Below are 22,499 nucleotides of genomic sequence, written 5' to 3'. Positions count from 1 at the left end.
TGGAGATGCTCACAACTTCCCTGTAAGTGAAGGTTCACCCAGTCACCATTATAAGTTACATCTGACTTTCTTTACAGACAGTGCCTTTTTTTAACTAGTATAAAGAAGTATAGGACTTAGCAAACAATTAAAAAACTATAATTAAACTATTCTAGTTCCAGTGTTGAAAGGGGATTTTTTAATTTCAAGTTTTTGTCGAAGTATGGGTTATCTGTAACTTTTTTGATTACTGACTTCTCTCATATGGAGATCATTTGAATTTCAAGGTTCATGCTGAAGCCATTGACTGGAAGGCTGAAAGGGAAGGAAGCATAATGGGTACTGAGTTAACAACATAAATTTTGTTCTAGGTCATTAGAAGGGAAATTGTTCTCCAGGCAAATTTCAACAAAGTTGGATAAGTAAATGAAAGAAATGTCATTCTAGTTGATACAATATAAGAAGTCACTGCCTTGGGTCAAACTTCAGTTTCAAACTGGCCTCTGACATTTGTCCGTAGCGTGGTCTTGGGCAATTCATCTAACCTCTCTATGCCTTGATTTCCACTTGTATAAAATGAGAAGTACAGTCATAATAATAAAACTTGTCAGCAGTATATTGTATTACTATCCACCTATGGGAGGAGTATGTATTTTCATTCCACTGTCTTTGGACCTGGCCATGTTTTGTCCAGTGGAATGTGACATTTGTCACTCCTTTTACTATGAGAACAGCATTCTCCTAAGGCGGTTCCTCTTTCAGGCTATATACTAGAACAAAGAGGACACGGGAAGCAGAGATGCAGCTGATCTACAGCTTACATAAAACCTAAATTATAAATAAACTTTGTCATTGTAAGCCACTGAGATTTGTGGGTTGTTCCTGCTGCAAAGCCAAGTAATATACTGTGCTACCCACCTCACATATTTGTCTTAAGTGGAGTTTTAAAATGTTTTAAAGCAGTTCATAATCTTCTATGCCCATCTATGTCTCAAACCAGCTCCTGCTCTCACCATAGATTGTTGCAGGTCAGAAAAGTTAGGAACAGCACTATGTGAGACTGTGAGTGGGAATATCTACTTTCAAAGCTGCACCTCCCTCTCCTGCCCTTCTGCCATTGGCCCCCAAATTTGTTGCTACTGCCCCTTTAGGATTAACAGATTTTTTTTAGATTAAAAAGTCTAAAAAAGATAGACTTTTTCTGCTAGTGCTGGTCCCACTTCTTCTGAGAAAACGCTCAGAACTGCCCGCGTCTGTTTCTTCTTCATATTTTGATTAAATTTTACTTGAATCCTTCATTTAGTCAGTTTTGCCATAACTTCTCTGTGGAATCCTATTTGAACTCAAAGCATTCTGTGAAAACACTTCAAAAGGATCGCTTTAAAAAAAAAAAAAAAGACATTTTAATTTAACGAACAGTAAGTGACTCAACTAAACTCAATAAAGAAGCAACCACTGAGATTACAGAGAAAAAGCCCAACGTGGCACCCCAACTTGCATTAAACCAGAGACAGACAATGGCTAGGGAAGTAGGCGGGACAATGATTGGGCCTGAAAACATGAAATCTTTGTTATAAAAGGCTCCCACTTCTGCACGGTTAAGTTTAAAGAAGCTGAGCTTTGAGTTACATAAGCCTAGGCAGTTTTGAATTCCAGCTCGCCCTTACTCTCTTGCAACCTTAGGCCCCTTACCTGAGACTTAGCCTTTCTTACCCAACAACTCAGGGAAAATAACAGCTACTTTACGAGACAAGCAAGTCCGTGTGAAACGGAATAAGATGAGTGGAACACTAACAGAAGACTCAGACAATAACAGCTTCTCCAAAAATTCTCTATTTGTGATTGGTTCAGGCAGAGGAACAAGATGGCGGCGCCGGCGGCGTGACCAGGCTCTCGGGCCTGCAGCTGTTGGCAGCGGTGGCGGCGGTTTCGCAGCCCCGGCTCGCCGCGCCCCATTTCTCGGCCTGCGACTTCGCCGCGACAGCGAGGCAGCGACAGCCGCCCAGAAAGAGGTGGTGGCCAACCCTGGCAATAGCGAGAAGCCCTCACAAACTGCCACCTGGTGGAAATCCGGCTGCGCTGCGGGGATCAGGCTGACACCAAGCTGACTCCAAGCTGTTTCCTGACGCCCTCACCTTCAGCCTTGTGCGCCTGAGAGCCCGGAAGGCCAGCCTCCATCTTTGCCCCTCAGGATGATGAACAACAGCGGCTCCAAGGCCGAACTCACTGTGGGAGGGAAATACAAACTGGTGCGGAAGATCGGGTCTGGCTCCTTCGGAGACGTTTATCTGGGAACCAATACCACCAACGGCGAGAAAGTGGCAGTGAAGGTGGAATCTCAGAAGGCCACGCACCCCTATTTGCTGTATGAGAGCAAAGTCTACAGGATTCTTCAAGGTGGGATTGGCATCCCCCACATGCACTGGTATGGTCAGGAAAAAGACAGAAATGTGCTAGTCATGGACCTTCTGGGACCCAGCCTCAAAGACCTCTTTAATTTCTGTTCCAGAAGATTCACCATGAAAACTGTACTTATGTTAGCCGACCAGATGATCCATAGAATTGAATACGTGCATACGAAGAATTTTCTACACCGAGACATTAAACCAGATAACTTCCTGATAGGTACTGGGCGTCACTGTAATAAGTTGTTCCTTATTGATTTTGGTTTGGCCAAAAAGTACAGAGACAAAAGGACCAGGCAACACATACCGTACAGAGAGGATAAACACCTTATTGGCACTGTCCGATATGCCAGCATCAATGCACATCTTGGTATTGAGCAGAGCCGCCGAGATGACATGGAATCCTTAGGCTACGTTTTCATGTATTTTAATAGAACCAACCTGCCGTGGCAAGGACTAAAGGCTATGACAAAGAAACAAAAATATGAAAAGATTAGTGAGAAGAAGATGTCCACCCCTGTTGAAGTTTTATGTAAGGGATTTCCTGTGGAATTTGCCATGTACTTGAATTACTGTCGTGGGCTGCGCTTTGAGGAAGTCCCAGATTACATGTATCTGAGGCAGCTCTTCCGCATTCTTTTCACGACCCTGAACCACCAATATGACTACACATTTGATTGGACAATGTTAAAGCAAAAAGCAGCACAGCAGGCAGCCTCTTCCAGTGGGCAGGGTCGGCAGGCCCAAACCCAGACAGGCAAGCAAACGGAAAAAAAGAATAATGTGAAAGATAACTAAGCATGAATGAGGAACGGAAGAAGCAAAGCAGATGATTCAAGCAGCGTTTGATTCTTCCCACTCTAGAAATTGTAGTTCATATGTACACTGGCTAGTGGCTGTGGACAACCATTTACTTGGTGTAAAAAACTTTATTCCTATATAAACTGACTCTAGGGAGCATTGGTGTTGCTGTATCCCAAGGTGTAGCTGCTGTAATTGTGAATATTAACTGAGGTAGTGAAACATGGTGTCTGGTTTTCTGTTGCATTTATTCAAGTAGAAAAGTTAAATGGTGGACACACATGAATTGGTGAAGATGTTGTGCATATGCCAATTTTTTGTTAAAACATTTTATTTTGAGCTAGACTACTCTGAGATCTCATTGAAGAACAGTCTTTAGCCACAGCTGCAAAAGTTGTAAATGCTTACAATTGAACATTCTTAGGGTTTCTCCATCCCTGGGGTTTGCAAATTGTTCACTTAAAAAGCATTCTTAAAATGGCTGCCTTCTTGTTTGCAAACCAACTGATCTGGTAACAACCAAAAATTCCAGTTTTGAGTATAGGAAAGATTCTGCCTGCTTACCTGTGAAGACGTAAGAAAAACTTAGTAACTACCAGATTATCTTTAGAATTCCACATTAACTCTATCACGTTCTCGGTATTTAAAAAATAAAAAACAACAACAGCAACCATATTTGTCACAGAAATTTAGTTAACGGCTTACAACTGAATATGTATGTATGTTGCTTAGATAAATGTAATCACTGTAAATACCAATATGATCTGGGATTTTGTTCATATTTTGAAATGGGAGTTTTTATGTTTACAAGTTCATTAAAAACTAGAAACTGTTTCTGTAAGGAAATGATACTTTTTTAAACAATCAAAAAAATGCCTTGCTGACTCACTAGGAAATAAAAATCTCCCCAATTTTTCGATAGTCAACTTCAAGCCATTTGTTACATGATATTCCTGTGCAAGTAATTTTGTTTCATGATATAACTTTTTTCAATGTTTTTATTTTAAAATAATTTTTTTGTATGAAGGGGAAAGAATGAAAACATTCTTTCATTTTTTCTTTTTCTAATGACTTGTGGTACAATATCTAGTACTGCAACCACCAGAACTTGGTATTGTTACTTCTTCCGCTGACTAATAGCTGGGCTAATTTCAAATAAGAATGCAAGCATTGAAGAGTTTGACTACAAAGCATTGTTTAAAATACTTGTGTAATGGCTATAAGCAGTTGACTTTTACCCTTGGAGAGCACACTGTGTGAGGTTCTGTGATCACTGACCCTTCCTCACCCTCATCTACTTCTCTAAATTATCTGTGTGTGCGTGCTCTTCCTCTCAAACTTTTTGCACATTCTTTTCTTTTTCACTGATGCAAGAGGAAGGAAAACTCATTTTCCTTTTAATTCTTTAAATGGTGTAATTTATTCACTTATAGCATGTCAGGATAAACTAAAAGAACATTTATCTGAAAATGCTGCCAGGAGCCTATTGTGTAAATGGCATTTTGTAAAATAATCTTGAAATTGTAAATTGCCACATGTTTGGTCAGATTGTGTCAGGTTTCATTTATTTTTTTATTTGAAAACTACTTCAGCAATAATTAATTCCATGATTACCACACTCTGCCATTAAGGGATATGTAAGTACTATAATACTGAAGAAATCTTAATAAGCACAAATTTTAGGGGTGGGAAGCGTCTTTGTTTCTTTCTATCCACCCTTGTTAGTTAAGGTATTCATTTCTTAGCTATTAAGCCCTTGATTCTTTTACCAGAAATCAGTATCATAAAGCTACTTTTGAGTATAGTTTATATAAAAAAATATATTTAGCTTTGGTAGTAACTTTTCGAAGCCGACCTCCCTCTAGCAAGATATTTTCCAGTGCTTTTATTCAGTATGCACTTATCCTGAAGTATTTCTGTATTCTTGCCATTTGAAAAGGTTGTGGCATAGTTTGTCTGTAATGAAGCTATAGATTTAAAACTACTGTTAGCTTTGTATAACAAAATATAGGTGTTTTTGTCCTGGTATATTATCATTCCATTTTTCTTCTAGATACCATGCATTGTCTTCACAGTTCACAAAAGAAGAATGTGAAATTCAGTGAATGCTGTTACTAGTCATGCCAAGAGATGAATCTCATTTCACCAAAATTAAATCATATTTTTCACTATAAGGTGATGTAAGTTGAAGACACATCACTGTGATATTGGAAGACCTCACCACTTAAGGCTCCACAGTGGCTTACTCAGCAGAATTCTAAGTTACTGCTCTACTTTGTTCACTCATTGGAGAATGCACTTTTTTAAATTTTGGAAGATGGCCATTCTAACTACTGTTGAATCTTTCTGTTTAGGGGAAGGTAAAACAAGAAAATAAAATGAAGTATATACGTCCAGGCACAGTGGCTTATGCCTGTAATCCCAACACTTTGGGAGGCTGAAGCAGATGGATCACCTGAGGTCAGGAGTTTGAGATGAGCCTGGGCAACATGGTGAAATCTTGTCTCTACTTAAAAATACAAAAAGTAGGCCGGGCGGTGGCTCAAGCCTGTAATCCCAGCACTTTGTGAGGCCGAGCTCAAGAGATCAAGACCATCCTGGCCAACATGGTGAAACCCCCTCCCTACTAAAAATACAAAAGAAATTAGCTGGGCGTGGTGGTGCGTGCCTGTAGTCCCAGCTACCCAGGAGGTTGAGGCAGGAGAATTGCTTGAACCTGGGAGGCGGAGGTTGCAGTGAGCCGAAATCGTGCCACTGCATTCCAGCCTGGCGCCTGGTGACAATGCGAGACTTTGTCTCAAAAAAAGTAGCTGGGCATGGTGGTGGACACCTTGTAGTCCCAGCTACTCGGGAGGCTGAGGCAGGAGAATCGCTTGAACCTGGAAGGCAGAGGTTGCAGTGAGCCAAGGTCGCATCACTACACTCCAGCCTGGGTAACAGAGCAAGACTCTGTCTCAAAACAAAAAAAAAAACAAAAAAAAACAAAGAGTAAACGTGAAGGGAGACACTGGTTATCTCCTACCATATGTATGTGCTTATTCTTTTATGGTCTACAAATAGATATTTGGAGGTTTACCTTTACTATGATTTTTTCATCAACAAATATTTTTATTAAGATCATTTCCTACTTCTACAAATACTCACAAAGACTTATTAATGTTTCAAGCAGAGCACACTGTAATAATTATAAGCTTAATTCTATTATAATAAAAATATCAAACAAAAGGAGTTGTTTTTTTTTTTTCAAAAAAAAATTTTCCTTCTTGAATTCTTTGTCATTAACCTTCTTCCATTGGGAACCTACTATAGAGTAACAAAAGGAACTATATTCTGCCACATGAAGACAAAAGACAATTACATATTTTATATTTTAAAGCCAAAAGTTTATAAGAAACAGCAGGCACACATGTATATGTATGTACTTTTTTCCTTAACATATTTATAGCTTCTCATAGGTCACACACACTAAAGAGTAGCACACATCTGAAATGTGCAGAATTCACACATTTTCCAAATAAAGTACATCATCAGTTCTGTATTTTTCTGTCCTCCAACTTTGAAATCCCTAGGAACTACAAAAAGAGGGAGAGAGAAAGAGGCCTCCCCACCCCTCAAGAGGTCATATTGAATGATTCCAAGGAATAGTAGAAACCTGTACTGAATCCAAGTTTTTAACTGCCAAATTTTAACTCCTGGCTGCAGTTCTCAACATATGACATAATTTAGAAACTTGGTTTAGGCACAGGAGAATCATAGGACTTAAAACACTATGTCCCTAAGCATGTAAAATATTTATGGAAAATCCAGGCAAGTAATAAATTATAAAGAAACTAAAAGGAAAAAAATCTTGCAAAATGGCAGCTATGACTTTTTAAATCAAAAAGGGAAAAGAAGAAAGGATGGCTATTAATGTATAAATTGAGTGGAGCCTTCTTGGGTTCTTCACAGCCTTTCTATTCTTCTGCCATCTTCTAACATCCGTGATTCCTTAGGGCCATTACGAGACCCACTAGGAGGATGGAGCAGCTGAGTATGGTGTCACTTTTCCAATCAGAGATAATCACAGAAGTTTAGAAATACGCATTTTCACCCCAATCCAGCAATACCAGCACCACTACCCACAATACTTTCACTTGCACATATATACCGTGGGAAAAAAAAAAAACTTTCACTGCATTTATTTGAATCTATCTTAAAGGTCTAAGCTTTGACTCTGAAGTTATAGATGAAATTAAGTTTTATCTACAAATCTCATCTTTACCTCTAAAAATCTCATCTGGTCAATCTTTGTTATCCCTATTACAGAAAGAGAAGAGTGATAAACACACAAAAAAACATCAAATTATACAAAATGATTTTCACCTGTTCATAATGATGTTTAGCCTTAGACATATTCTGATACCCAAGCACCCATCTGTGCATGGTGGTTGTTCTCCATGCTTAATACGCCATAGTTATGTTTCAGTACAGTTCGTTCACATCTTCATTTATTCATTTATTAAGTACCTACTATATGCCAGATGTTGTTCTAGTTGCTAGGGCTGTATCAGTGAATAAAATAGGTGAAAATCCCTACTGTCATGAAATTTACATTCTAGTGGGGGCTACTAATGAATGAAATAAATAACTAAGTTAAATTACTCAGAAGATAATTGCTGTAAAGAAAAATAACAATGGAAAGAATAAGGAGTGTTGTGATCAGCTATAAATGAGGCAGTCCAAGAATCCCTCACTTAGAAATCACCATTGGAGGAGTTTCTATATAGCTGAACATGTGGAGGCACCTAGAGGGTGAAAGCTCCATGCCCCTTCTCCCATACGTCACCCTATGCATTTTTTCATGTGTATCCTTTGTGATAAACCAGTATAAAGGTCTCATTATCTCATTGTCATACAATTAATTATTATTGTGGAATAAATTTTCCTTAAGTGGAAACATTTGCACCACCTAGAGCTAAAGATGCTGAAAAAGATGAAACTGACATCTCTCTATAGGGCCAGGCCTCACTTTCAGATCCTTGTTTACTCCTCCCAAGACTTTGTCTTTGAGTCTGTAATGAGCATGTTCATTTCTGTCACTTGGAGAGATGTGTGGCTGTAGAAAGCTGTGCTAGGTATAGTCATGAGCTCTACTAGTCTGCAACAAAATGCCAGTGTATGGTAGCCAGTGCACTGTCATCTACCCCAGGTATGGCTGCAAATGAGAAGAGATCTTTTAAGGTGACCTCCAGGACCCACAAAGAGCTACTCTTTGCCACCACTTTCCAACAGAGGGTTCAACTGGTTATACAAGTACAATGCCAACAATATTGTTTTTTAGACCTTGTGTCATCTACTCAGAAGGTTTATAACTGCCTCTGAGTTGTTCACTGACAGCTGATAACTGGAGGGAATAAGGATGTTGAATTTTATTAGAGGCTTGCGTTCCAGGAAAGCAGTGGTGGTTGAGAAATTCCCCACCCTTTATGTTCTGGGATATGACTAACTGCAAAGGACCACCTTATGCTTGTAGATAGGACTCACCACTACCCTTTGTCATGACTCCCATATTCATCTACCTCTGTAAAGCCCCAGACCCCTTTCCCTTTTTTGAGATGTTCCTTATTCATGAACCTTCCCCATATTGCAATAATCTGAATACAATCATCTCCTTTAAAATAAAATGCTGTCTGAGCAAACACATGGAGTTGAGGGAACACTTCAGCAAGGGCAAAGTCTCTGAAACAGGAACACACCTGGAGTATTCGAGAAATGGCAAGAGGACCAGCAAGGCTAAAGGAGGGAGAAGTAGGATATGAAGTCAGAGGTGAAGGAGAGGAGGCTTGGATTTTACCATAAATGACATAAATGAGATGATGGAAACAGAGGTGATGGAAGCTCTACCTCAATCATCTAGATTCCAAGGTGCTTGTCGTTAAGACCAAGCTGGGGAAGGACAAGAAGTTGTTGAATTCTAGGTATATTTGAAGGTGAGAGCTAATAGGTTCTATAAATAAATATGATGAAAAAAAGAAGACAAAGACGCCTTCTTGATGTTTGGGCTAAGTAACTAGAAGGAGGAAGTTGCCATAAACTGAGATGGGGGAAGAGTCTCTTTTGAGTAAGACAAAATGAGTTTAGTTTTGCTCATGTTGAATTTTAGATGCGTATGAGATGTAGATGCCTCCATGAGGGATTGGAGATATGCCTAATAGGCAGTGGTTGGAATTTGGCTGGCTTCTCCACCCTAACTTTACCTCCAACTGGTCCTTTCACAGTCTCCTTTGCCCTTCAGCCTACCCTAAATACTTCCCCTTTCCTCAGTTGGTGGATTGAGATAACACAGATCCTTCCGTTGCAGATTCCACCTATGATTCAAGATGTTGCCCCTGCTTTGCTTGGGTAGCTACTCAGCAATACTGTGAAAGCTGAAGTAAAGGGGCAAGCAGAAAATTTTTAAAGGATTTAAAGTATCCTGGAAATAAGTTGGAACTTTCAAATCACATACAAAGAAGTTCTTGAAGTAAGTAAATTGGAAAAGCAGCTGGGACTGAAATCTTGCCATTATTAAGACCACTATTTAATGTTAGAAATTTGCATAATTAGTGTTTTATAAGATCAGACTCTTCCCTGTGTTTATGTTTATGACTGAACTAATGCATTTCAGCTGCTGTATCTTGTGGTTTACAAATCATCAGGAGCTTGGGACATTCGTAGTCATGTGAAGAACCAAAAAAAAACCAGTTCATTATCCAAATTACAAACTAGTCTTATTGAGAACAAACATAAACATGATGGGCAAAAAAGCAAGGCACTAAACCAACCTTGCTTACAGACCTGTAAAGTTTATGCTAGGGCCCAATAAGGAGAAAAGGAAGAACACTCTGTTCTAAATTAGACGACAGTTCTAGCATATGTGTAGGTAAAGATGTGTTCTAATGTTTCTCACTTAAAGACACAGTGTGAATGCTGCCTGCCAGTACTGTACATTCGAAAAAATTAGGAGCAACAGTATGTACGTGTTGGTGGAATTCTTGGCCATTGTCATTCCATTTCAAGATGAGCAGAAAAACGACCTGCCTCTATACCTTTCAACACTCTTTGATAAGCGATAGGGAGCTACTTCTTTTCAGTTTCAAGTAGATTCCCGCAACTCATTTGCTCCATTATTTGAGGAAACTTTCATTTGAACAAGATTACCCACTCTTTCCATTGTGCAATTACACTACTTAAGGCAGAACTGATTACAGAACAACGCACACAGTTTTTATAATAAGTCTTATGTCTGAAAATGCAAATTTCGGAATCTGAACAATTTGTTGCAGATTCCCAGACAATTATTATCTTCAGACAAACTATTTGTGGTCAATGAGTTCATGTTTTATATCCTTCAAAATAAATGAGAATAACAATCACTCTTTGAATGGCCCTAGAGCAGGGTAGAGTGGCTAAGTTCAGTCTCTGTGGTCAGAGCTCTAATCCAAGCCCAACTCTACTTCTTTGAGCTGGAGTGACTTTGGCCACAGTTTTATTTCTGTAAACTGAGGTCAGCAATAGGACCTGCCAATTGTCTGTTGTGTAGATCAAATGTTAAAGGACACTTGACATTGCGAATGGCAAATAATAAATGCTCATTAAAAAGTTTCACCCCAGGACCTACACAGTGGCTCACAGCTGTAATCCCAGCACTTTGGGAGGCAAAGGCGGGCAGGTTACTTGAGGTCAGGAGTTCAAATCCAGCCTCACCAACATGGTGAAACCCAGTCTCTACTAAAAATACAAAAAGTAGTCAGGCATGGTGGGGCATGCCTGTAATTCTAGCTACTCAAGAGGCTGAGGCAGGAGAATTGCTTGAACCCAGGAGGTAGAGGCTGCAGTAAGCTGAGATCGTGCTATTGCACTCCAGCCTGGGCTGCAGAGCAAGACTCTGTCTCAAAAAAACAAAGGTTCACTCCTAATATTTGTGGAGCCTGGAGCAATGATACAAATGAAGGCTCATAAAGCATAGATTTAAATATTTGAAAGGTATAAAATCAAGTCAATAAACCATCAACTAAAATAGGTTCTATTTATTATTGTATCTATTATATAGCCTCACAATTGCCTAGGATCCCTTCCAGTTCCACACCAGAATCTGGTAGTTAGTAGGGAAGGAGCACTCTTCTTCTTAAGCAACAATCACCCGTGCTACGCTACCAGTGGTACAGACCACACTCAGGAAGATGGAGACTCTAAGGAGCCCCAAAGAGCCCAGATACATCTTGAGAATGTTTGAGCAGAAATCCCAGAGATCTAAGTACCCACATGTCCTTTTGGTCCTATGGACTCCTCACCCCACAGAAAAAAAAAAGGCGTTTCACAGGCCTCTAAAGCATGGTACCCTGATAAGGACTTCTCTTGACAAGGTCTAGAAGTTGTATTTTTTTTTTTTTTTGAGATGAAGTCTCGCTCTGTCGCCCAGGCTGGAGTGCAGTGGCTGATCTCAGCTCCCTGCAAACTCCGCCTCCCTGGTTCAAGGGATTCTCCTGCCGCAGCCTCCCAAGTAGCTGGGATTATAGGGGCCTGCCACCATGCCCAGCTAACTTTTTGTATTTTTAATAGAGACAGGGGTTTGCCACATTGGCCAGGCTGGTCTCAAACTCCTGGCCTCAGGTGATCCACCCACCTCAGCTTTCCAAAGTACTAGGATTACAGATGTGAAGCACTGCATCCAGCCTAGAAGTTGTATGTATTATTTTAAATGAGTAAATTATTATTATCTGTTACAGAGTAATAAATTTGTTTTGAAAGCTCAAACAAAATAATCTGATAATATGAGATTGAATAAAAAGTGTTGGGCACAGTGGCTCATGCCTGCAATCCCAGCACTTTGAGACGCCAAGGAGGGAAGATCACTTGAAGTCAGGAGTTCGAGATCAGCCTGGCCAACGTGGTGAAACCCCATCTCTACTAAAAAATACAAAAACTGGCCAGTTGTGATGATGCATGCCTGTCATCCCAACTACTCGGGAGGCTAAGGCAGGAGAATTACTTGAACCCAGGAGGCAGAGGCTGCAGTGAGCTGAGATCAGCCAGTGCACTCCAGCCTGGGTGACAGAGCAAGACTCTGTCTCAAAAAAAAAAAAAAAAAGTCTTCTACCACCCATTTATATTATTCTGTCCAAAACAGAAAGGTCCTCACAGTGTTATTTTCTTTTTTTTTTTTTTTTTTTGAGACGGAGTTTCACTGTTGTTACCCAGGCTGGAGTGCAATGGCGCGATCTCGGCTCACTGCAACCTCCGCCTCCTGGGTTCAAGCAATTCTCCTGCCTCAGTCTCCCGAGTAGCTGGGACTACAGGCACGCACCACCATGCCCAGCTAATTTTTTTTTGTATTTTTAGTAGAGACGGGGTTTCACCTTGTTGACCAGGATGGTCTTGATCTCTTGACCTCGTGATCCACCCACCTTGGCCTCCCAAAGTGCTGGGATTATAGGCGTGAGCCACCGCGCCCAGCCCACAGTGTTATTTTCAAAACGATTTTATATATATGGGTTGGTAGGTGTGGATATAAAAGTTCACACAATGTATATTTATATATATATCTTATCAACTGAATTGTGTCCTCCAAAATTATATATTGACTTTTCAACCCCTAGTGTGACTATATTCGGAGATAGATAGGGACTTTAAAGGAGGTTATAAGGGCAGGGCTTTAATTAAGTATAACTAGTGTCTTTACAAAAAGAGAAAGAGACACCAGGGATGTGCACACAGAGAAAAGGCCATGTGAGGATGCAGCAAGAAGGCAGCCATCTGTAAGCCTCCAGAGAGGCCTTGAGAAACCAGACCTGCAGACAACTTGATCTTGGATTTCCAGCCTGCAGAACTGTGAGAAAATAAAGCCTGTTGTTGAAGCAATCCAGACTGTGGTATTTTGCTGTGGCAACCATAGTGAACTAATATACATAATCATCACAGAAATCTGTGAAACAGCTGATTTCATTTTGTAGGTAAGAAAATTATCATTGAGATATTTTTGTTATTATAATTTATAAGAATCATGTCTCTGCTTCCAAGAAAATATGAGGACATTATCCTATTTGGTGAAAAAAAAAAAAAAAGCAATTCAGCTCTATATCTCCCCCAAGAATCCTTATGAATAGGGTAACCTAGAATTTATCCTCCAAACTGGAACACTTTTGAGAGTGAAAGGGGATACTGTTAATAATTATGTTAGGATAAAGATATAAATTGGTACTAGTCCACAGCTAGAACAATTGGTCACTATACTTAACAGAGTTCCTTTTTTATTTTATTTATTTTTAGTAAACATTCATTGACAGCATACTAAGGACTAAAGTTACATAAATGAAAACCATAATCTCTGCACCCAAGGAACTCATAATCTATTTAACAAAACAGAAAGAATGTGTGTATGTTTTAATCACAGCACTGCCATAAACTCCATAGAAACATAGCCCAGAAGAAACAAGCTCAGAAAAAGCCCTAAATCAATCTTTGAAAGGCAGGGGAGAGGAAGGGTCAGGAAAGGAAGCCTGAAGGAGCCAGCATTTGAGCAGAAAATACTGAGCCACAGGCTATGTGGCATTTAAGAGCTGGGTATTATAAACAGAAAGAAGAGAATTGCTCTTCTTTCTGTAACAGCGAAGTGGTATATGAGAAAATATGATCTCCAAGTTCACAGTCTCAATATAGTAAGTAATCAAGAGTTTAATAGGAGCAAAACTACAAGCGTTAATAAGGCTACATAGACTGATAAGGCTAAAGCCAACTCAGCCCTCTGAGAAACGCAGGGTCTTTTCTGAAATGTTGTTAACTGCCTGTGCTAGAATTAAGTGGTGTTATCCACTCCCTTTTCTCAACCCCAACTACCAAGTGGCATGTTATAAGGAAAGCAAGCCCCCAGTGAATACCTGGTTTTTATGAGGGTTCAAAAGGACCAGTTTGCTATATCCTTCCTTTCTAGATTCAGAATCCATCAAGAAATATAAAAAAGTCAAATAGGAGTCAAAATATATCCCTTATTGTTGGAAAGAGTAGGCTGGGACCTCATTTGGAAGTGTAAAAATATGAGATTTGTCATTTTATTTTAACTATACAATCAGCAAGAAGAAAAATCTAAACTAAGGGTTTGACATAGTTTCCTATCTAAAGAGAATTTACAGAGTTTAAACATAGATAAGGTCAATTTTAGTAAAATCAATGGAGTCACAGTCATGGGTTAATTATCAAAAGGTTGGTGAGTAAATTCAATTTGCTATGACAAATAAAATGTATAACTTTAGTGAGCCAACACAATTTCTTACAACAAACATTTGAGTAAGACTTAAGGCTAACATAGTCTTAATATTATACGTTATAACCTTGGGAGATTAAAAATAAAACTGTATTTAATCTTTCTTATCTGAAATGAAATAGTAAATACCAGACTTACATTTTGAATTCTTAAAGCACTTGTGTCAACAATGTTTATTCAGACTCTATAGTTGTTTAATTTTAAACAAGTTTGAACTTATCTGCTCGATTCAGACAAAATAGCTGGACAATGCCTGGCTATGAGAGAGAGAAAGAACTCTAGCAAACCATAGACTAGGGTTATATCATGAGCCCTTTTTTCCAATCTCACTGAAAAGTTAAGTCACTCCCACTCCTGGATAAAAACAGGTTAGAGATGTGGAGAAGGATGAAAGATTGCTCCTCCCAAATGCGTGCTTCTAAATGGGTGAAAGTGTTGGTGGTGTATGTTCCCATTTTATGACCAGCAGGGACTTGGGAGAGGGAAAAAAAAAATGATTCCCCTAGAGATAATATTGCTCAGGAAGAATATGAAGAAGAAAATGAGCCCCATGATGGATTCTTGAAGAAAACAAATGATAAAAATGTCATTAGGAAAATAAAAGCCACCAAAAGATAGGAGAAGAAAAAAGGTGGTTTGTCTCAGAAGTATCAAGTCAAGTAAATGCCTATTGGAAAGAGTTTCAGCAAGATAAATTGTTCAAGCTTACCAAATACGACAGACAGTCTACAATCCTCAAAATAAAGACCATGTGTTATGAGTCCCTATGTGTCAGGAGCATTGCTACCTGTGTAGCTCAGTCAATCCTCTAAATAGGAAGTATTATTCCCACTTCCCAGAGAAGAAAACTGAGATTCAAATAGCTCAAGCAACTTGACCCTATCACCTCAGACAGAGCTGAATTCATTTCTTTCTGACCATCGAGTATGTTATCTTTCTACCATGCTGTGATGCCTCTGAGAATGTGGGACTTGGCTGATAGAGCAAATAGATCTTATGCACCTTGTCAGAGTCTCTCAGGACCAGCACTAGGCTCTCAGCTGTTCACCGCTTCCAACCTGCAGCCACCCCTTCTGCCACCACAGCCTTCCAACTCCACTGGGATCCCCGATGATCCTGTACCTACAGTTGATGAGTTGCCTGTATTAGTATCCACTGCTGCATACATAGTAGTTTTTTATCTCAGAGTATCTGTGAGTCAGCAATCTGGGCTGTTTTCTCTGGCTTTGGGTCACTCATCAGTCTGCATCTAATGTGTCAGTTGGAACTACAGTCATACATACATTCATACGTCCTCAACTGAGGAAGTGTGAAAGCTCACACATGTCACTGTTAACAGTATTCAGTTCCTCACAGGTGTTAGCCAGAGGCCTCTCTTAATTCCTTGACACATGGGCTTCTTTGTAGACCAACCCACAATGTAGCAGGTGGCTTCATCAGAGAATATATCTATCTATCTATCTATCTATCTATCTATCTATCTATCTATCTATCTATCTATAGAGAGAGAGAGAGAGATTTATTGTTTTGTTCAGGTCTTTGTTCTGTTCAGGCCTTCAACTGATTGGATGAGTATCAACCACATTATGGAGGGTTATCTGCTTTACTCAAAGTACAACAATTAAAATGTTAATCTCATCCAGAAAACACCTTCAAGGAAAGATCCAGAATAAACTTTGAGTAACTGTCCAGGCACCATGGCTCACACAAACTGATACATAAAATTAACCATTACAACAGGATATCAAATATTCTTTTGTGTTGAGAGCCCAGATCCACCATTATCTCCTTAAGAAGGAATAGCTTCTAATTGGCTCAGATTTTACCATATGGTTTATCTTTTGTGCTTTGAGTTTCAAGATAAGAGTATTTTTTCTCTTGTGTTTTCTACTCCACACACTTTTGGTCCAACAGCTGTATATAGCCTTCTGGTAAGAACCCACCCCTCTGATTTATAAAACTAAAATGAGAAGGGATCTTTAGAAGCGCTCTGCTAAACTCGATGCTGGAAATTCTGGAATGGCATTGGGACCTAGGGATGTCACTCAGAGAATAAGTTACATAATTTTCCCTCCTGCCTTGGTATTTAATGGAATGTTTTTTCTCATGTGACAGAGGGGACTTTTGCTTTTATGTTTCTATACTATCAACAACTTTAAGTAGGCCTGTGCTTGATTTCAGCCTCACATCCTTCCTTTCAGGAGTCCTGTTTTCTCTGTTCCATGCATTTCCAACCATCAGACTACCCACTCTCACTGCTCAAGACTCAGGCTTGCCAGTCAGACCTCACATTTCCAAGATTCCAATGAGTGCTTGATTGGTTCAGAGTAAATACATATCTCACATAGAACTAATCAGAGTTGTTTTTGTTATTTGAGAGACTGATGCAGATGCAGAAATTGTAGAGAATACTTTAGAGTTAGAAGAAAAATTTAGATCTGAATATACTTGGGACCCACTCCCCTATCATTTGAAAAGATAACCTGACAGAGAAATGAAGCCAGCAAAAAAGCAGAGAGCCAAGAATAGAAAATAAGAAACACATATTTGGCAACATTATCTGAGCACCTGGAGATAGCCATGCTTAATGCTGCAAATATTGGACTTTTCACTCATGTGAACTGATAAATTTCCTTTCTTTTGCCTAAACTGGTTCAAGGTACGCTTCTGTCATTTGTAAAGAAAAGAGCCCTGACCAATTTACCTTCATTTCCACATAGCAACTCCTCAGTCACTTTTGGGGAAGATGAAATATCTCATCATTATTATATACTTTATACTTACGTTGAAACTGTGTGTCTCCTTTTTTTCTTCCTTTCTTTTCTTAACCTTGACTAACTAAATAACTGTGAAAGGATTATCAACATTTCATAGGTCTATTTTCTGAGTTACTTTAAATACTAAGCTGCCTATAAGTAATTTGCGGAGACACATGTGGTCACATAGGCGGGCAGAGTGACCAGCCTGGCTGCAATACAGTTAAGGCCACCTGTGTTTGTCAACATCATTCATCCTGCTCTTTCATAGTTAGGCTGCCTCAAAATCATTGCATTATTGTCAGCAGCCTGAAAATTATGAGACGATATATCCTCTATCTCAACCAATAATTATTATTTGCCAGCTTTCCCTTTTCTATCAAAAAAAGTTTCTTTTTCTCTTTTGCAAATACATTTGATCCATTTTCATGACCTCTTGCTTCTTTTTTTACTGGCCCTTTTGGGCTGTCTTTCTGTTTTCACAGTGTGATGGTTAATACTGAGTGTCAACTTAATTGGATTGAAGGATACAAAGTATTGATCCTGGGTGGTCTATGAGGGTGTTGCCTAAGGAGATTAATATTTGAATTAGTGGCCTGGGAAAGGCAGACCCACCCTCAATCTGGGTGGGCACAGTCTAATCAGCTGCCAGCGCAACTAGAATATAAGCAGGCAGAAAATTGTGAAAAGAGAGACAGGCCTAGCCTTCCAGCCTACATCTTTCTCCCATGCTGGATGCTTCTTGTCCTCAAACACTGGATTCCAGGTTCTTCAGTTTTTGGAACTGACTGGCTCTCCTTGCTCCTCAGCCTGCCGATAGCCTATTACAGGACCTTGTGATCCTGTGAGTTAATACTTAATAAACTCCCCTTTACATATATCTATATATGTATTCCATTAGTTCTGTCCCTCTAGAGAACTCTGACTAATATACACAGTCATGGCCTTTTTCAGGTCTGATTAAGACGGTTCTCAATTGCTCTTCATTGTGTAGCTAATGATAATATGTTAAATATGTTCACAAATCTATTGTCTACTGTATTCAATCCAGGCTCATCTACCTTCTCACTTTTTGCTATGGTCTTAATATGAGTGTCCTGCCAAAGTTCATATGTTGGAACCTAATACCCAATGAGAGAGTATTAAGAAGTGAGGCCTTTAGGAGGTGATTAAGTCATAAGGCTCCATACTCATGAATGAGATTAGTGCCCTTAGAGAAGAGGCCTAGGGGAGCCCATTTGTCCCTTTTGCCCTGTGAGGACACACAGAAGTTGCCACCTACAAAGAATGAGCCCTCATCAGACACTGAATCTGCTACCACCTTGATCTTGGACTTCCCAGTCTCAAGAACTATAGGCAACAAATTCCTGTTGTTTAAAAGTACCTAGTCTAAGGTATTTTGTTATAGCAGCAGGAATGGACTGACACCTCACTACTCAGTACTCCCTCCTCTTTCTTCTCCTCACCCACCACCTCCAATTTCTCTTCTCAATTCTCTCAGTTGATCTTTTAAGCTGTTTTTTAGAAGTCTAGCTAGGTCACTCTCCTGTTTAGGGTTCACCCCATCAAAGTTTATTTTTTAAAGTTAAAAAGAAATATTGTCATATCAAAAAAAAAAACTGATTTTTACAGCACAATTCCTGGGAGCAATTTTATGATAAAAGTGAAAAAGAGAAAACTGTGTGGTTTGAAATTTTAACTTGATAAAGATGCTTTCTAGGTTTTATTGTTCCAATGTATTAGTTAAGTAACACACTAAATGTTTCCATATGTCAGTGACTTCATTATTATGAACAAATAAACTGACTTAAATACAAGCCAAAAGAGATTGCTCAACTAAATCTGTGAATGTTGGATGAAAAAAATATAATTAAACTCTAGCCAAGAAGAGTAAAGGCTTACAATAAAAAAAAATACTGCATACAGTTCTGATCACACAGAAACACAATTTCTAAATCCTCTTTAAATACTTTTTAAAAAGAACAGCAGCAATGTGCTTCTATGAGAGTCAATCGACTAAAAAGGTTTTTCTACATTTAGAAGCTTATTGTCTTTTAAGCCTACTCTGTCTGAAGAGGTAGCTCATGTTGAATAGGAAGTCTTAAAAACTCTTGCCAAAATTCTCACCAAAAAGTATCTAAGATGTTAACACAAACTACCCAAATGTGTGAGTCAAACTCTAAAACCTATGTTTTTTTTTTTTTGGAGATGGAGTCTCATTCTGTTGCCCAGGCTAGAGTACAGTGGCACAATCTCAGTTCATTGCAACCTCTGCCACCTGGGTTCAAGCGATTCTCCTGCCTCAGCCTTCCGAGTAGCTGGGACTACAGGCGCAAGCTGCCACACCTGGCAAATTTTTGTATTTTTAGTAGAGATGGGGTATCACTATGTTGACCAGGCTTATCTTGAGCTCCTGACCTCATGATCTGCCCACCTCGACCTCCCAAAGTGCTAGGATTACAGACGTTAGCCACCAAACCTGGCCTAAAAACTATGATTTTTAGCAGAATACTGAGATTCTGATTTACAGTCTTTTTGCAACATTTGTATTAATACAGCATCTCTCCATAGAAACTAATTGAATTGCAAAGGCTAAATCTCATACTATGGCCAACTTACAAGGCCAACAATATGACATGTAGATTTATCATCAGGCAAATGATTTTATTTCATACTCTATGCAAGTCAAACTATCAAAGTTCACTTTATCAATTAAAGCCTCATTTGAACTGACATGAAGGTATTTATAGTCTTTATCTATCCACTCACTGTGTAATATTAACAGGAAGTGCTATCCCCGGTCTTACGGTGAATAGGAAAAATTCTGGATTCCAAAACAATTTGGCGCCCAGAGTTCTGGATAAGAGATGGGGAATATATCATTATTTTATAATATTAGAAATATTGATCCTGTTTCTCCATCGTGTGCAGATTTTACAAATCTGAGTAACTTTAGTGTTCTGAACAGAAAGTTCCATAAGTGGTCAGACTCACCATTTTCTCACTCCTTTTCTCACCAACCATTATTTATAACTGACCAGCTACTCTGAATAGAACATCCAGCAATAAAGAGGGATAAGACATAGCCCCTGTCTTTGAGATGCTCACAAACTAGTTGGGTAGACATGGGATAAGCATGTTTTTTCAGAAAATACCGACTCTGTAAATAAATGCTTTAGAATTTCCAAGGAAAGAATGATCACTCAAGCCCTTAATCTCCTGGGAGCTCTATGAAGAAAATGGAACTTGTACTGGACCTGGAACATGCACAAGACTCACAGAAACAGAGAAAAGTGCACTCCAAAATGAGAGAAATGACACAAACACAAAAAATAGGAATGCTTATGGTGAGTTTCTAGAAAATGAGGTGACCGATTTAGCTAGTATCAAAGAGGTAGAGGGGTTATTTATACTGATTGTCTACTTTTTGCAGGCAGTGATCTGGAAACTTGAAAAGCAACTGATAAGTAAAAAAGAGTTCTTGCCCTCAGAGAACTGTAATCTGGTAAAGGGAGACAGGTACATAAAGAATTGTCCTAAAATGTATGTGCTGTGATAGTATCACATGAAGGGGATAGTGAAGACACAAAGGAAGAAATGGTCAAATCTTCAGGGATGAGTAAGGAAAGACTTCTTAGAGAAAGTATTGATTGAGTTGGGTCATAGAAAGTAAATTAGGTGGCCTGGCCCAGTAGCTCACACCTGAAATCCCAGCACTTTGAAAGTCCAAAGTGGATGGATCACCTGAGGTCAGGAGTTCGAGACCAGCCTAGCCAGCATGGCGAAACCCCTTCTCTACTAAAAATACAAAAATTAGCTGGATGTGGTGGAGGTCGGTGGGGGATGCCCGTAACAGCTACTCAGGAGGCTGAGGCAGGAGAATCTCTTGAACCCCAGAGGTGGAGGTTGCAGTGAGCTGAGATCACACTATTGCACTCCACAGAAAGAAAGATTAGGATAATCAAGTGTGCAAAGCCAGAGGTTGTTTGGAAATGTTATCTTAAATGGATCTATATTGTAAGTTTAAAGATCTTAAACTTACAACCCCTTTTGATAAATCATTCTGGCATTCAACAGCTTTTTACTCTTAATATATTTTTTGGTTTTGTTTTTGGTTTTTTTGAGATGGAGTGTCACTTTTGTTGCCCAGGCTGAAGTGCAATGGCATGATCTCGGCTCACTGCAACCTCTACCTCCCAAGTTCAAGGGATTCTTCTGCCTCCGCCTCCCAAGTAGCTAGAATTAAAGGCACCCGCCACCACGTCTGGTTAATTTTTGTATTGTTGGTAGAGACAGGGTTTCACCCTGTTGGCCAGGCTGGTCTTGAACTCCTGACCTCAGGCGATCTGCCCTCCTTGGCCTCCCAAAGTACTGGGATTACAGGCATAAGCCACAAAGTTCTTTTTACTAGCCATGTTAATTCCTCTCTTATTACAAAAGTCATATTTTATAACTTCCAATTCAGGTGTATCATATTTATATTAACAGTCTCTGTATATGAGACAATTAAAAGGGAAAGATATGTTTCTTAAATTCCAAAACAGACAACTTTAGCTCTGTGTCTCTGATGCAAAAGAAGACTATTCAGGCTCAGTGTTAGCAGTCTGTCTTTGTTTGGCTTCCTCAATTTCTATGCTAATAAGGAGATCGTTACTGCTTTGGGAAACAGGATTAACTAAATTCCAGGTGCTTAACATATTCCCCATTTCAAATACAAACATGCCAGAGTGTTTATCCATCAGTCACTCCAAGGACTCCTTGCAGGCTATTTTACTTCCCACTTTGGTTTACTCTTTTTAATCCCTTCCCTCTAACATACTCAGGGAACCTATTAAATGATGGCAAAGATTTTCTTTTCTGGTATATGGAATCTTTTGCTCCGTGCAGAATACAAACAGGCTCAAATCTCTTTCAATTTTAAGATAATCTTGTCATCTAATAGCTAATCTCCTCTAACCTTCTTCTTAACAGACTTTGTATATGTTTTTAATGTATGACCGCTGAAAGACCTATAAGTCCCCATCTTTCTTAAGGCACTCACGTTTCTGATTTTCATGTGCTCAGACAAAGGGCTTTCTCATACTTTCCAACGTAAATGTCTACTCCTTTGTTCACATTACTTTATATATAGATCCATTCTATCAAATATGGAATTACATCATAGTTGATCCATCAAGACAGAAGCCCCACTTTTCATCCTTGGGCTACAAGGCAATTACTGGTACAAAATAGTGCGTCTAACTAGTTGTTGGGTGAATAAATTATAAAAAATAAAATTAA

At 39.2% G+C, this 22,499-nt stretch overlaps 1 protein-coding gene and 1 long non-coding RNA gene across 2 annotated transcripts in view; one reads left to right on the top strand and one right to left on the bottom strand.

The window, feature by feature from the left end:
- LOC135268786 (uncharacterized) overlaps positions 1-22,499 on the bottom strand; it is a 61,479-nt gene that overhangs the window by 21,320 nt on the left and 17,660 nt on the right. The window lies entirely within an intron of this gene.
- Positions 2,010-4,757, top strand: CSNK1A1L (casein kinase 1 alpha 1 like). Its single transcript, XM_012465594.1, has one exon. It carries the CDS (start codon positions 2,172-2,174, stop codon positions 3,180-3,182), a length of 1,011 nt encoding a protein of 336 aa, XP_012321017.1. The 5' UTR covers positions 2,010-2,171; the 3' UTR covers positions 3,183-4,757.

The sequence above is a fragment of the Aotus nancymaae genome, unplaced genomic scaffold (assembly GCF_030222135.1).
Source record: "Aotus nancymaae isolate 86718 unplaced genomic scaffold, 86718_ANA_hifiasm-v0.15.2.pri h1tg000043l, whole genome shotgun sequence".
Classification (NCBI taxonomy): Eukaryota; Metazoa; Chordata; class Mammalia; order Primates; family Aotidae; genus Aotus; species Aotus nancymaae.
This window is presented reverse-complemented; position numbering and strand designations above follow the sequence as displayed.

Coding starts and splice junctions, on each gene's coding strand:
- CSNK1A1L (XM_012465594.1), top strand. CDS start 2,172: ATGATGAACAACAGCGGCTCCAAGGCCGAACTCACTGTGGGAGGGAAA.